Source organism: Prionailurus viverrinus, chromosome B3 (genome assembly GCF_022837055.1).
Source record: "Prionailurus viverrinus isolate Anna chromosome B3, UM_Priviv_1.0, whole genome shotgun sequence".
Lineage (NCBI taxonomy): Eukaryota > Metazoa > Chordata > Mammalia > Carnivora > Felidae > Prionailurus > Prionailurus viverrinus.
The window spans coordinates 129,327,681-129,341,317 of record NC_062566.1 but is presented as its reverse complement, the minus strand read 5'-3'; the positions used below and the strand labels follow the sequence as shown (position 1 = coordinate 129,341,317).

Sequence of the window (13,637 nt, the reverse complement as noted above, 5' to 3'; positions counted from 1 at the left end):
AGAGTCACCCCATGCAGCAAACTTTATTGCTGTCTTATTTTAGGAAATTGTCACAGCACCCCCAACCTTCAGCAACCGTCACCCCTCTCCGTCAGCCGCCGTCGACACGGAGGCAAGACCTTGCAGCAGCAAAAAGATTACAACTCATGAAAGCTCAGATGATGGTCAGCGGTTTTTAGCAGTCAAGTATTTCTAAATTGATGTACTTAAAAAAAATTTTTTTTAATGTTTATTTTTGAGAGACAGAGCAAGACAGAGCGTGAGTGGGGAAGGGGCAGAGAGAGAAGGAGACACAGATTCCGAAGCAGGCTCCGGGCCCCGAGCTGTCAGCACAGAGCCCGACGCGGGGCCCAAACTCACGGACTGTGAGATCGTGACCTGAGCCGAAGTCGGACACCCAACTGACTGAGCCACCCGGGCTCCACAAATTGATGTACTTTCAAAAAGACACAATGCGTTGCATACTTAATATACTATAGTACATGGCAAACATAACTTCCATCTGCACTGGGAAGCCAAAAGTTGATCTGATTGGCTTTACTGCGATATTCACCATACTGCAGTGGTCTGGGACCTAACCCATCGCACCTCTGAGGTGTGCCCGTACATACACCACAACGTTAGAGGATTTGTGGGCTCCAGATTTTGAACTCCAGCTTTACATTCATACCTAGAAATTCCCTCGTTGAACCAATTCGTGCCTAAGAGTAACTACAGAGACACCTAGTTTTGCCATTTTGGGGACATACGTTATTCCCACTCATCCATCGTGAACGTACCACACTTCTCTCCTTCCGCCGGTGCTCAGATGTTTCCATCAGGGAACCTCAACCCAGAGCAAAACAAACGCATTCTCCAGGACCCTGAGAGGACTCCTCTGGAAACTCCTCAAAAGTTCAAAAAACGTTTTTTTCGTGTTTAGCTCAAAAATTGACTCCAGTTTTGGATCCTACTGACAAAGAGCCGTGCGTTTTGACATAACATTTCTCTGCAAAGATCACCTAGTACAGTGACCTTCTGGGAAGATGACGCCTGCTGATACAAATGCTCCTTGGCCCCCTGGCTGGGACATGTGCCAGGGGGCCAAGGAGCATTTGTATCAGCAGGCGTCATCTTCCCAGAAGGTCACTGTACTGGATTGGAGAAGCAAGGACCTGCTTTGTGCCAGTCCCTGTCCCAGGCATGTGGTGATAAAGAAATCTCCTAGGGCAGGGACCTAGCTCCTCTCCCTATGCCCATGGTGCCTTCCCCCAGAGCAGAGCCCCCCGGGAGCTTGGTTTTGCAGTAGCTACAGGATGCTTCCTTTGAGAGCAACACAAAGTAAGACTTGAAGATCTCTGACTTTGGAGCCGCACAGCCCTTAGTTCGAAGCCCAGGCTGCTGTTTATAGGACTCCTGCCGTTGAGTACATTCAGCATTGTAAAAAAAAAAAAGGGGGGGGGGTAGGGTGCCAGCTGGAAGCAAAAGGCAACTCAGCTTAGGAGGGAGCAGTTGAGGGAGGTTCTAAAGCTGTGGGGAGCACGGGTGATGAGCCCAGACGTCGCCATCAGGACACCTGGGTTCTCCTAGCTGTATGCTGTCAGCCTTGAGAGTTCGGATAGGGAGCACTCCCTTCACGCCTCTGTGTCTTTCTTGTGTTTCTTTCTTGTGTATGGGATGGTCCCTAAGGTCCTCCCAGCTCTGATGAGTTCCGCTCAACATTTCAGTTTCACTGGGTATCGTTCTCAGCTTTATTGTCTTTACGATGCCGACTTTCTTCATCGTTTCTAAAACTGCTGCATGTACACCATCCCCATCTTATAAAAATAACAGCTATCTCTTATTAATGCTGCTCTCGGGTCTCAAAATGTTCTCTCCTGAATATACGAAGATCCAGAGTCCCTGTTCCCAGCACGGATGTTTTAACTGCTCAGGAGGTTATGTAACTAGACTTGTTACACTCCCAGGAGGCAGAGCCGAAACAAATTACACAAAGAGAAGCCATTCCTTATCTGGCCTAGAATGTTTCTCTAGCCAAGAATCCAAGATGATGCTCATATCCCCAAGGGTTAATTTCTTGTTTCTTTTTTCACTGTGCACAATAAATGCCTGTTTAGCTAGGCACTGCCCCCAGCCCCGCTGTCCATAATGAGCACTCATGTAATCTTAGTTAATAAAGTGAGGATTTATTCAGTTTTCAGTTCTAATAAATAGTCAGCCATTATCATTCCGATGGGCTCCATGCCCTGGTTAAAAAAAAAAAAATGAAATGGTCTCTGTGACCACTGGAAGGAAGAACGTTAAGCTATATTCTTTCCTTGCAAAAAAAAAAAAAAAGAGCCTGTCCACTACTTGGCTGCAGTTTAAAGGCCTGAAGCTTTCTTCTTACCACGCCGAGGTCCCACAGACACCTTAGCCCAGCATTGGGATCTTAAAAATAAAAGAAAGGAAAAACAAAACGCAGAGAAGCAGACACAGAGAGCAGACCAGGTGATTTCCCCATCCGTCGAACCGTGGACATATCTGCTCTGAAGGAAGCCCACGGCCCAGGCACCTTCTGAAGCATCCCCCCCCCCTCTTTTCTGAAGGGGCTGGGAAGGGCAGTGGGTCCAGCCATTCAGGGTTCCAGGGGGGAAAATGAGGATTTCTGTTCAGGATTTTAATTTCCAAATGAAGACCAGAGCAGCAGGGAAATAGAGACTTACTTAAATCCCCTTCCCTTAGGCAGTTAAAGCCCTGGAGGAAGGGGAGTAAGACAACCGTGCAATGTCTTAGGCTGCCTCTGGGATTCATTCTCAAGACTGAATTCAGACCTCACAGAATAAAGACAAGGAGAAGGGCCTCCGGCCTCGGTATGCAGCCCTAGAAGGTGGCTGGCTGCCCGAGGAGAAGAGCTTTCTAAGGCTGGGCCTGCAGAGGGTGACAGGACAACTCCAGAGGGAACCCGCCCCGGCACAGAGCTGAGCTGGTGCCAATCCCCCCATCTCCCACTCTCCTGGCCTCCACGCCCAGCGGCCGCTCCTCGCCCCTACCTGTCCCCACTGGTCTCCGCCAACCTGTTGTTCATTATGGCAAAGGCCCCCACCCCCCCTGAGAACTCGTTGTCCCGGGACGGCGCGCTGGCCTGGGGCGGGCAGCCGTTGGCCGTCTCAGACAGCTGCTTCTGGAGGATGGCCAGCGAGACCTTGTTGGCGGCCAAGAAGTCCTTCATGGAGATCATCTCCCCCGAGAGACGCCGCCCGTCCGTGTCGCTGTCCATCACCCCATCCGTGTCTATGGAGATGTTGCCCCGGTCCTGGATGTTGCCCGGCATGACCACGTTCCTCCGGGACCTCAGGAGCCTCCTTTGGCATCGTCGGCAGCACCCGCCATCCATTTTCCTCAGGATCCAGTTCACGGACTGTTTGATGAGGATGGAGATGACATTGAACAAGGAGTAGATGCAGCAGACGCCCATGAGGATGAACATGAAGTTGGCAAAGCGGTAGAGGCCTTGGCTGTCATACTGGGCGTTCTGGCTGCTGACGAGGTCCCCGAAGCCAATGGTGCTGAAGGCCACAAAGCAGAAGTAGAGCGAGTCGAAGTAGCTCCAGCCTTCGATGGAGGTGTACATGGCCGATGCGCAGCAGGAGATGAGCAGGGAGGCCAGGCACAGGATCAGCATCACGTAGTACACGGAGGGCTTCCAGCCGGCCGAGCTATCCCCCTCGCACCTGCCCGGGGGCTTCAGGCTCTCCCGGGACAGGGCCCCTCGTCTCCGGAGCCGTCGCTGGTGGCACGACTTCATGATGTAGGCAATGACGGTGATGAGGCGCTCCAGGAAGAGGTTGAAGAACAGGATGGTGCTCGCGCACCCAATGAGGCCGTAGAAGATCAGAAAGATTTTTCCTCCCACCGTCGCCGGAGTGGTCATCCCAAACCCTGCGGGAGACAAAAATCAGAGGAGAGAAGAGTGAGGGAGGCCTTTGCTGGGAATGCGGCCAGGGTCTCGGCATAGATGACTGGCCAAAGATCCGAAGAAAGAGTTTCGTAAAAGCACTCAGTCCTAGCCGTTCTAGGAACAAAGGAGAGGACGCTCCCTTCCTTTTGAAGACGCTACATGTTTCTCTGGAGCTGCCCGGTTGAAAGTGCGTATGGTGCCATTGTACAGATCAGAAAAAGGCATCTCTTCCTCCGGGTGGATACAGTCAGCGAAAAATGGCCGGGCGATGAGAATGCAAGCTGGATTTCAGCCTCCCCTCCCGACCGGGCTGGACGTCCTGTACAGTGCACAGCCTGAGCCACCATACTCAGCAGACATTGTTCAGACAAACAACAGCTCATACGAAGGAAAGGCTCATACAGACTCCTCAGAATTCATTTATTCTACAAATACTTATTCAGTGCCATTCCAGGAACGGGGGATTGAACTCTAAAAAAGCCAGATCTGGTCCCTGCCCTCATGGAGCTCTAGCCTAGTGAGGGGATTACTACATCGTATAGGAAGGAGGTGCAGGGTCCTATGGGAGCGGCTAAGAGGGGGAACCCAGCTCAGGCTTGGGATTCTGAGAAGACTAAGCAGGGATACTTGAAAGCTAAAGAGGAGTGAGGCAGGCAGGGAGGAGTGTGTGCGTGTGCATGTGTGTGTGCGTGTGCGTGTGGTGGTGCTCCATGCAGAGAAACAGCAAATGCCAGCATACGTAGAAATGACAAATTTGCTCAAGATTTTCCCATCTTTTATTTTTATTATTTTTTTATGCTTATTTATTTTTAAAGGGGAGAGAGAGTGAGCAAGCGAGCATGAGCAGGGGAGGGGCAGAGAGAGAGAGAGAGAGAGAGAGAGAGAGAGAGAGAGAGAGAGGGAGGGAGACACAGAATCCGAAGCAGGCTCCAGCCTCCGAGCTGTCAGCACACAGTCTGACACGGGGCCATGAGATCATGAGATCATGGCCTAAGCCGAAGTCAAAAGCTCAACCAACTGAGCCACCCAGGCGCCCCTGTTTTTCCCGTCTTTTAAACAAAATCCTTCAAACACACACCTTATGCTTTGGGAGTGGAAACCGAGGTGTTGGTTTTTATAGTTTGATAAAATAGAAAATGTCTTTCTTGCCTTTGCCTCTGACTGTTCACAATTTCCACCTTCTTGATCTTTCTACCTAGGCACACAGACATGTTACTAAGAATACCAGCTGTAGGACAACGGACATCACTAAGAACAAGGAGAAGAAGAAAGGAGCAGTGATACATTCAGTATTTCTCACTGAGGGGTACCAAGGGTCAGCCCACTTGGAGGGACGTGGAATCCTTCCAAGCAAATGATTCAGTAACCATGAGAAGTCTGATCTGTTTGAAGGGAAGGGCATCAAAGTCTTGGAACACAAATGCCATTCAAAAAGTAAGTACTGAACATGCCTCCCTGGGTGCAGCCTTGTATTTGAACCAAACCTTCTTGTTTCCATTTTTTCTTTATTAGCAGGTTCAGGTTCCTAACCTGAGCCCCATCATTGGGATCTTGAGGACTCATCCCTTATCCTCTTTACGATGACACCCTGCTTGTCCCCAAGCCAGCACTTTTCTTTGTTGCCACAGCTCACCGTGGCTGCCTCCCAGGGCACTCTGGGAAGGGGTCAGATCAGACCTTGCCATGTGTGGGCTTCTGGGGTGATGACCTCCTCCTCTCCTCAGGCAGAGCCAAGGGGGCACCCCTCCCAAACACCTAGCCACACATACTGTGTAACCATCTAGTTTTCCAATTAAATTTGATCTTCCTTCCACGGTATACAAACATCTACAGGAGGGTAGGGTGTTAACAGCCTATAGCCAAGAGACCAGCAGAAGATAGTAAATCTAGCTTTTGAGCTGGATGGGACAGGATGATCTGGTAAGGAAAGATCAAGGGGCCAGGGATACTTTCGTGGGGAGTTACAGTTGTGGACCTTAATGGTAGAGAGAAAATTAGACCCTCGTCTCTTCTCTGGGAACTCCTGTTTTCAAAATGAAAGGCCGCCGGCAACTCTTGGTAGTATCGATTTCATTTATTAGATAGCTTCCTTAAAAAGAAATACTTTGCCTTTGCTGTGTGTTCTCTTGTCAGTACCTTTAATTCTTTTGTTTTTAATGTTTATTTATTTTTGAGAAAGAGAGAGAGAGGGAGAGAGAGGCAGAGTCTGAGTCGGGGAGGGGCGGAGAGAGGGAGACACAGAATCTGAAACAGGCTCCAGGCTTTGAGCTGTCAGCACAGAGCCTGACGCAGGGCTCGAACTCACAGACCGCGAGATCATGACCTGAGCCGAAGTCAGACACTTAACCAACTGAGCCACTAAAGGCGCCCCTTTAGTACCTTTAATTCTTATCCCAAAGCTCAAATGAGGTGGTTGTAATAGTGGAGAATTAAGAAAAAAAACTTACTGAGTTTAATTTTTTTTTAACGTTTATTTTAGAGACAGAGAAAACTTCCTGAGTTTAATGACTGAGCTGAGAGCGATATCCTTCTCTGCCCAGTGCAGAGAACACTGAGGAGTCACTGAGGTGTCGAGTAATTAGTTCCTGGTGATCTGAGGGTGTTGGGGCACCTCCTCTGGCCCAGTGAATTCCCAGAAGCAGTAAAGCTTACAAATCTTTCTGTGCTAAGAAGTGAAAATTGAGGAGCACCTGGGTGGCTCAGTCAGTTAAGCGTCTGACTTGATCTCAGCACAGGTCTTAATCTCAGGGTCATGAGTTCAAGGTCTGCATTGAGCTCTGTGCTGGTGTGAAGCCTACTTAAGAGGAGGAGGAGGAGGAGGAAGAGGAGAAGAAAGAAAGAAAGAAAGAAAGAAAGAAAGAAAGAAAGAAAGAGAGAGAGAGAGAGAAAGAAAGAAAGAAAGAAAGAAAGAAAGAAAGAAAGAAAGATGAAATGAAAAATGAAAGCTGGAGCCCCTGCCCCAAAGCTGTAAGGCCAGAGGAGTCTTCGGGATTTCTTCATTGGAGACAGAACTGAGGCAACAAGCAGAAAAAAGAGAAACATTTATCTGGGGGCCTTTTATTGACCCAACAATATTCCAGGAATTGGATAAAGGTATTGAAAATGGGGAAAGCCCAGGAATAACAAGGGAGAGGGAGGTGCTTGCCTCCCTCTGATTATTAATCAGAGAACGTGAGATTTAAATGGGCAAATGTTTGCTTCTCCAAAATCTTCCTTTCTGATCCCAGAGGTGGCTTAATTATTTTAGTCTTCGAGAGTAGAGAAGTTAAGAGTAGCTCTCAAAGTTTACAGCAGTAATTTCTTAAGCACCTGTTAAGTGCAAGGGCCTGCACTAACTGGGCCATGCAGTGGTGAACTGGAGAAGGTCCTCGACCTCAAGGAGCCTCGCCTCCAGGCTGGGACAAATCAACGGCTATCTACAAAACAAGGCACAGCGAGTCAACGGCCAAAATAAGGCACGACGAAGTTATCCCGGCTTTAGGGTCTCGAACGCCACCTCACTTGGGCTGAGTGACGACAATCAGGGGCGTGACTGAAGCCAGGCTAGCAAGCTCGGTAAACTGACTTTTCCAATAAATGACATGTCTAGACGTGTTCCAGGGCTTTAAAATCTCTAGAGTCTATCTTGGTGTTTTTTTTTAAACATTCAGTTTTATTAAAGAATTGATAAGCCATGAGTTTTGATTACCTGCTGTATTGGCTTGATCACTGCCATCTTTTCAATCAGCAAAAGTAACAGAAAATGGCATAAGAGGTTGTGTGGGGGAAGCACCAGGAGGCAGCGTCCTATGGTTCGCAGTTAAGAGGGGTTTCCACAGCTTCTATTACTGTCAGAGCTTAGAAGTGTGGAAGCTAATACCACAGGCTTTTTCATAGGAAGCCTTCCCCTTTTTTGAGCCCCATAAGGCTGACCATTAGGGATGCCTTGGATTGGGAATAAGAAGCCTCACAGTCCTCCCTGGTGGAGGGAAAAGATAGGAGCATCACCAAAGACCTGCCCTGTGCCAGGTATCACCGGCCCCTTGCACCCTTGCTGGGTGTTGATTATTAGTCTACTCTTCCCATTTGACAGATGAGAAAAAGAAGAATGGAGAAGCTGAGTAACTTGCCGAAAGGCGCAGAGCTGGAATTAGAACCTAGATCTGTTTTGTCTCCCAGGCCTGCGCACCTGACTGTGCTAAGTGAGTGCAAGCCTCTGTCAGATGTGCACATCAGGAGTAGCCTTGAGGAGGGAAATTAACCAAGCGTCTATAGTTCCATGCTTTACGTAGACACCCAGACCACAGTGGCTGCCAAATCTGGTACCCAAATCAGGGGATCGGCTTGCATCAGAAACTGAAACCCTACAATTTTCATTTAGTAAAACACATGTTTCTGAATGTTATGTGTGCCTCTTCCAACAAGTGATGTAATTAAGTTGGTTTTAAAAATGTGCTACACCCCATGCATTTTGGTCTCCTTGTATTTCATAGGCACACAAAGGAAACTGATTGTCACAGGTGGTGCTTTTCAATATATAATTTATTCTCTGTGCTTCACGTCTGAGGTCTTCTGATTCAGGTCCAACCCCTGAGTCTGGGAGCACATGAGCTAACTGATGGGAGGACCAAGGGCTCATGAATTTGGTTTGGAGTCCGAGGAAGCTTGCCTGGAATCTACTTTGGTCTAGCTCCCCTGAACCATTTCAGGTCTGCTTTACTGTGACTATAACCCCTAGGGCAGCTGCTGGGACCAAATCAGGCTCTCTGGTGTCCTTGGGGCCAGAAATGAAGCAGCTAGAGACTTCCCGGGTCCCAGTCAACCCCAACAGAGCCCTTCATTTAGACCATGAAGAGAGGAGGGCAGGCCTGCAGTCTCCCAGCCTTCTACATATATTCTGTTGACCACCATTCCTTAAAAAAGTTAATCAAGGTAAAAAAGTGAAAAGCTTTGCATTATGATATTTTTCAAACATACACAAAGGTAGGGAGAATTCTAGAATAAACCCTCATTTCCGACTTTGAGCAATTGTCAACATTTTGCCAGGCATGGTTCTCCTATCCCACCCTACCTCCTTTTTCTGTGGGAGTATTTTCAAGGAAATCTCAGCACGCCATTTCATGCATTAATAATGAAGCATCTGTAACTGACAAGAACTTTATTTTCCCAACATAACCACTACGACATTGTCACACCTGATAAAACTAACACTAATTCCTTAAAACCAAATAATACCCAGGCTATTTTCAAATTTCTCAAAAATATCTTTTTACAGATCTGTATGAATCAGGATGCTAATAATATCCAAGCATCGTATCTTTTAAGTCTCCTTTATTCATTGGCAGCATCCCTTCCCGTTTTTTTTATGCCATTGATTTTTTGGGTACATGTGTCCTGTAGATTTGAATCACAATTCTTTCTAGAGACATTTTTTTAAATGTGTATTATGAGAGTGCCCTCACATGCAGCAGAAAATATCAAACACTGCATGGGGATATATAAATTGGCATAAACTGTCTAGAAAGCAATCTGGGAATGTCTCAGATATCTTAAAAATATTTGCATCTTTTTCTGTTTTTTTTTTTTAGGAGTATGTCCCAAAAAATATCAGAAATGTGACTCATCATGTACATTGATGTTCACCATGGCTTTGCTTTTAATAATGAATATTCTTAGCAATCTAAATGTCAGATAATAGGGAAATGACTAAATAAAGTAGCTATTAAAATGAAGCCATGAAAATGACATATACAAAGAGTTTTTAATGACTGGAGAAAATGTTAAGTGGAAAAATGCAGAGCCAAAGTGTCTCTGACGAATGACTCAAGCCTAGTGCATGGGGCATCCTCATTAAATATTTGTTGGATGAGGGAATAAACTTTCTAAACTACTTTTAACCACCTACATATATTACAACGGTGAAGAGACTTTTGGTTGTCAGTAATAGCAAATCATAAATAGAAGTGGCTTAAACATGAAGGGGACATATTATCTCATAGAACATGAAATTTGGAGATGGGCAGCTCCAGGGATTAACTGGGTGTCTTTCCAAATGATCTATGAACCAAGAGCATTTCACTTTTCTGGTTCTGGCCCCATCAACATGTTAGCTAGTTCCTCCCCACCCCCACCCCATGCCAACAGCTTCAGGCATTAACTCCTCACACACTAATGTCCAGAGCCAGAAGATGTTGTGTTCCTGCCTTGTGTATGTCTTTATAATAGCAGTGAATCCTTTCCAGAAACCCCCTGGCGAAATTCCCATTATATATCATTAATCAGTACAAACCCACTTCTCAAACCAATTATCCACAAGAGGAACGATTTCCTCTTAGACTGGTCAGGGTTTTACCAGAGTTCTCGGGAAAGAGGTGGACCCCAGAACCGAAAAGGTCCTGCCACAAACATATACAGAAAAAAACAACATAAAGAGAAAGAGACAAAAATTTTAATCAGGATATTTTGAGGTGGTGATAATTTGGGTGATTCAATTTTTCCTAATCCTTTACATCTTTCATTACTTTTAAACTCAGAAAAATACATTCAATATTCTGGATGTTTCCCTTGAAAGGGAGGCAAACATCTGCCCAAAACCATCATCTCTCTTGATTCATTTTTCCCCATACACTGAGAAAGCAAAGTTCGACTTGCATAAACTTTTCATAATCTTTTTGACTTGGAAATTTTAAGCCTTTTTTTGTGTGTGAGATGAAACTACATAGGGGTTTGTGGGTGTTTTTTAAAAAACACCTTCTGGTTTCAATTGGGATGGAAAGAAGAGGCAAGAACATACCCCATGGATAATGCTTAGGGGGGTGTGGGGGATGGGAACGGGGTTCCAGTGATGGAAGACTTGGGGTTCTTACCAGGCACAGTCTTTATGCGGATTGGGGAACCACAAGTGTTAGAGCTGAGAGGAACTTCACAGCCTTCTAGTCCAAGCTTTCTGTGTTATAGGTGGGGAAACTGAGGCACCAATAAACCAGGTAATCTTCATGAGGGGCGGAGGCTTGGCTTGAATCCAGGTTCCCCATCCAGATTGCCCTCCCTTACTCTTATTGCCTGTGGTAAACTGTTTTCTCCAAAGATGGTTTTGAGCAAACTGCTCCCATCTCTGTAAGACGCGAAGCCTATTTCCCTTCCCCTTGAATTTTGGATGACCTTGAGGTTTGTTCTGGCCAATCATATGGGGTGGAAGTCATGCTGCGCCAGTTCCAGGCTTAGATGGTAAGGAGTCTAGCAGTTTTCTCTTTCTCTCTCTGGACCCCTGAGCCACTGTGTAAAAAATGTGACCACTTAGCTGGAGAGAAGGCCCAGCCCTCCCCAGCCACTCTAGTGTCCTCAGATATTGGGTAAACCCATCTTGGGCATTCCAGCCCCAGGCAAGCATGAGATCTATCATATCAGCTGGTACCTCATGGAGCCAGAGAACCACCAGTTGAGCCCAGGAGATCCACAGAACCGTGAAAAATGTCCATGGGTGCTGTGTAAGCCATCAACTTGGGGAAGTTATACATAGCAACAGATAATGAAATGTGCTCTCTCTGGGACTTGTGATTTTTTTCAATAAGGCATCTTCTCCCCACTATTTCCAGGCCACTCCAGCTTCTCCCTTCATGTTTCATTGATAATTAGGCATAAGGGATTTCAAGGAGTGTCCCAGCCCTGCAGCCCAGGAATGAATCCTACCTGATCATGGTGAATAATTCTTTTTATATGCTGTTGAATTCGATTTGCTAGTATCTTATTGAGAATTTTTGCATCCATATCCATCACGGATATTGGCCTGTAGTTCTCTTTTTTTACTGGGTCTCTGTCTGGTTTGGGAATCAAAGTAATGCTGGCTTCATAGAATGAGTCTGGAAGTTTTCCTTCCCTTTCTATTTTTTGGAACAGCTTGAGGAGGATAGGTATTATCTCTGTTTTAAATGTCTGGTAGAATTCCCCTGGGAAGCCATCTGGTCCTGGACTCTTATTTGTTGGGAGATTTTTGATAACTGATTCAATTTCTTTGCTGGTTATGGGTCTGTTCAAGTTTTCTATTTCTTCCTGTTTGAGTTTTGGAAGTGTGTGGGTGCTTAGGAATTTGTCCATTTCTTCCAGGTTGTCCAGTTTGTTGGCATATAATTTTTCACAGTATTCCCTGATAACTGCTTGTATTTCTGAGGGACTGGTTGTAATAATTCCATTTTCATTCATGATTTTATCTATTTAGGTCCTCTCCCCACCCCCCCCTTTTTTTTTTGAGAAGCCTGGCTAGAGGTTTATCAATTTTGTTATTATTTCTCTTCTTCTGCTGGGGTTGGGGTGTCTTTGCTGTTCTGCTTCTATTTCCTTTAGGTGTGTTTTTAGATTTTATATTTGGGATTTCTCTTGTTTCTTGAGATAGGCCCGGATTGCAATGTATTTTCCTCTCAGGACTGCCTTCACTGCATCCCGATCCCACTGTTTGGATTGTTGTATTTTTATCTTCATTTGTTTCCATATATTTTTAAATTTCTTCTCTAATTGCCTAGTTGACCCATTCATTCTTTAGTAGGGTGTTCTTTAAGCCCCATGCTTTTGGAGGTTTTCCAGACTTTTTCCTGCGGTTGATTTCAAGTTTCATAGCCTTGTGGTCTGAAAGTGTGCATGGTATGATCTCAATTCTTTTATACTTATGAAGGGCTGTTTTGTGACCCAGTATGTGATCTATCTTGGAGAATGTTCCATGTGCACTCGAGAAGAAAGTATATTCTGTTGCTTTGGGATGCAGAGTTCTAAATATATCTGTTAAGTCCATCTGATCCAATGTATCATTCAGGGCCCTTGTTTCTTTATTGATCCTGTGTCTAGATGATCTATCCATTGTTGTAAGTGGAGTATTAAAGTCCCCTGCAATTACCACATTCTTATCAATAAGGTTGCTTATGTTTGTGATTGTTTTATATATTTGGGGGCTCTCGTATTCGGCGCATAAACATTTATAATTGTTAGCTCTTCCTGATGGATAGACCCTGTAATTATTATATAACGCCCTTCTTCATCTCTTGTTACAGCCTTTAATTTAAAGTCTAGTTTGTCTGATATAAGTATGGATACTCCATCCTTCTTTTGACTTCCAGTAGCAAGGAGTATCAAGAGGAGGTCTGCATGGGGTTTGGAATTTAATGGAAATTCCACTGGCAAATGGAGTAAGCTGTTGAGCTTGTGTGTTATGAAGGAACAGACACAAGCTGAGGGCACTGGAGGGGTGGGATAAAGAGGGCACTGTACCGTTGATACATATTTGGATGGTTTCCAGCTTGGGGCTATTATGAGTAGTATTTCTACAAACACTCTGGTGCATGTCTTTTGGTGAAATATGTACACATTTGTCTTGGATACCTATACTCAGGTGTGGGAGTGAGGACTCACAGGATATCATATGTTCAGCAAAGTGGATGCCCCGATTTACCCTGCCTTCATCAAGATTTGAGGGTCCAAGTTTCTTCATATTCTTGCCAATATTCTTGTGGGTACATAGTGTTCTTAATTAGCATTTCCTTGACATCTATTAAGTTGAGCCTCTTTTCATATGTTTTGTGGTCATTTGGGCATCCTTTTTAGTGCCTGTTAAATTATTTTGCCCATTTCCTTTTTTCTTGTTGAATTTTAGGTGACAGAAACAATGAAGGTCTAGGCCTTGAGCACTGCCTAAAGGTTCCAGATTTGGTTGATGAATTTACTGCCCCATCTAAGCAAGAGCGTTGGTTCACAC

The 13,637-nt window shown here is 45.6% G+C and overlaps 1 protein-coding gene across 2 annotated transcripts in view; it reads right to left on the bottom strand.

Moving 5' to 3' along the window:
* Positions 1–1,160: 1,160 nt before the first annotated feature.
* Positions 1,161–13,637, bottom strand: part of KCNK13 (potassium two pore domain channel subfamily K member 13) — a 108,672-nt gene continuing 96,195 nt past the window's right edge. For both annotated transcript variants that reach the window (XM_047863967.1, XM_047863968.1), the window contains one exon: positions 1,161–3,900. In XM_047863967.1, coding sequence (XP_047719923.1) covers positions 3,008–3,900 — 893 coding nt within the window. In that variant the 3' untranslated portion in view covers positions 1,161–3,007. The remainder of the gene's footprint in view (positions 3,901–13,637) is intronic.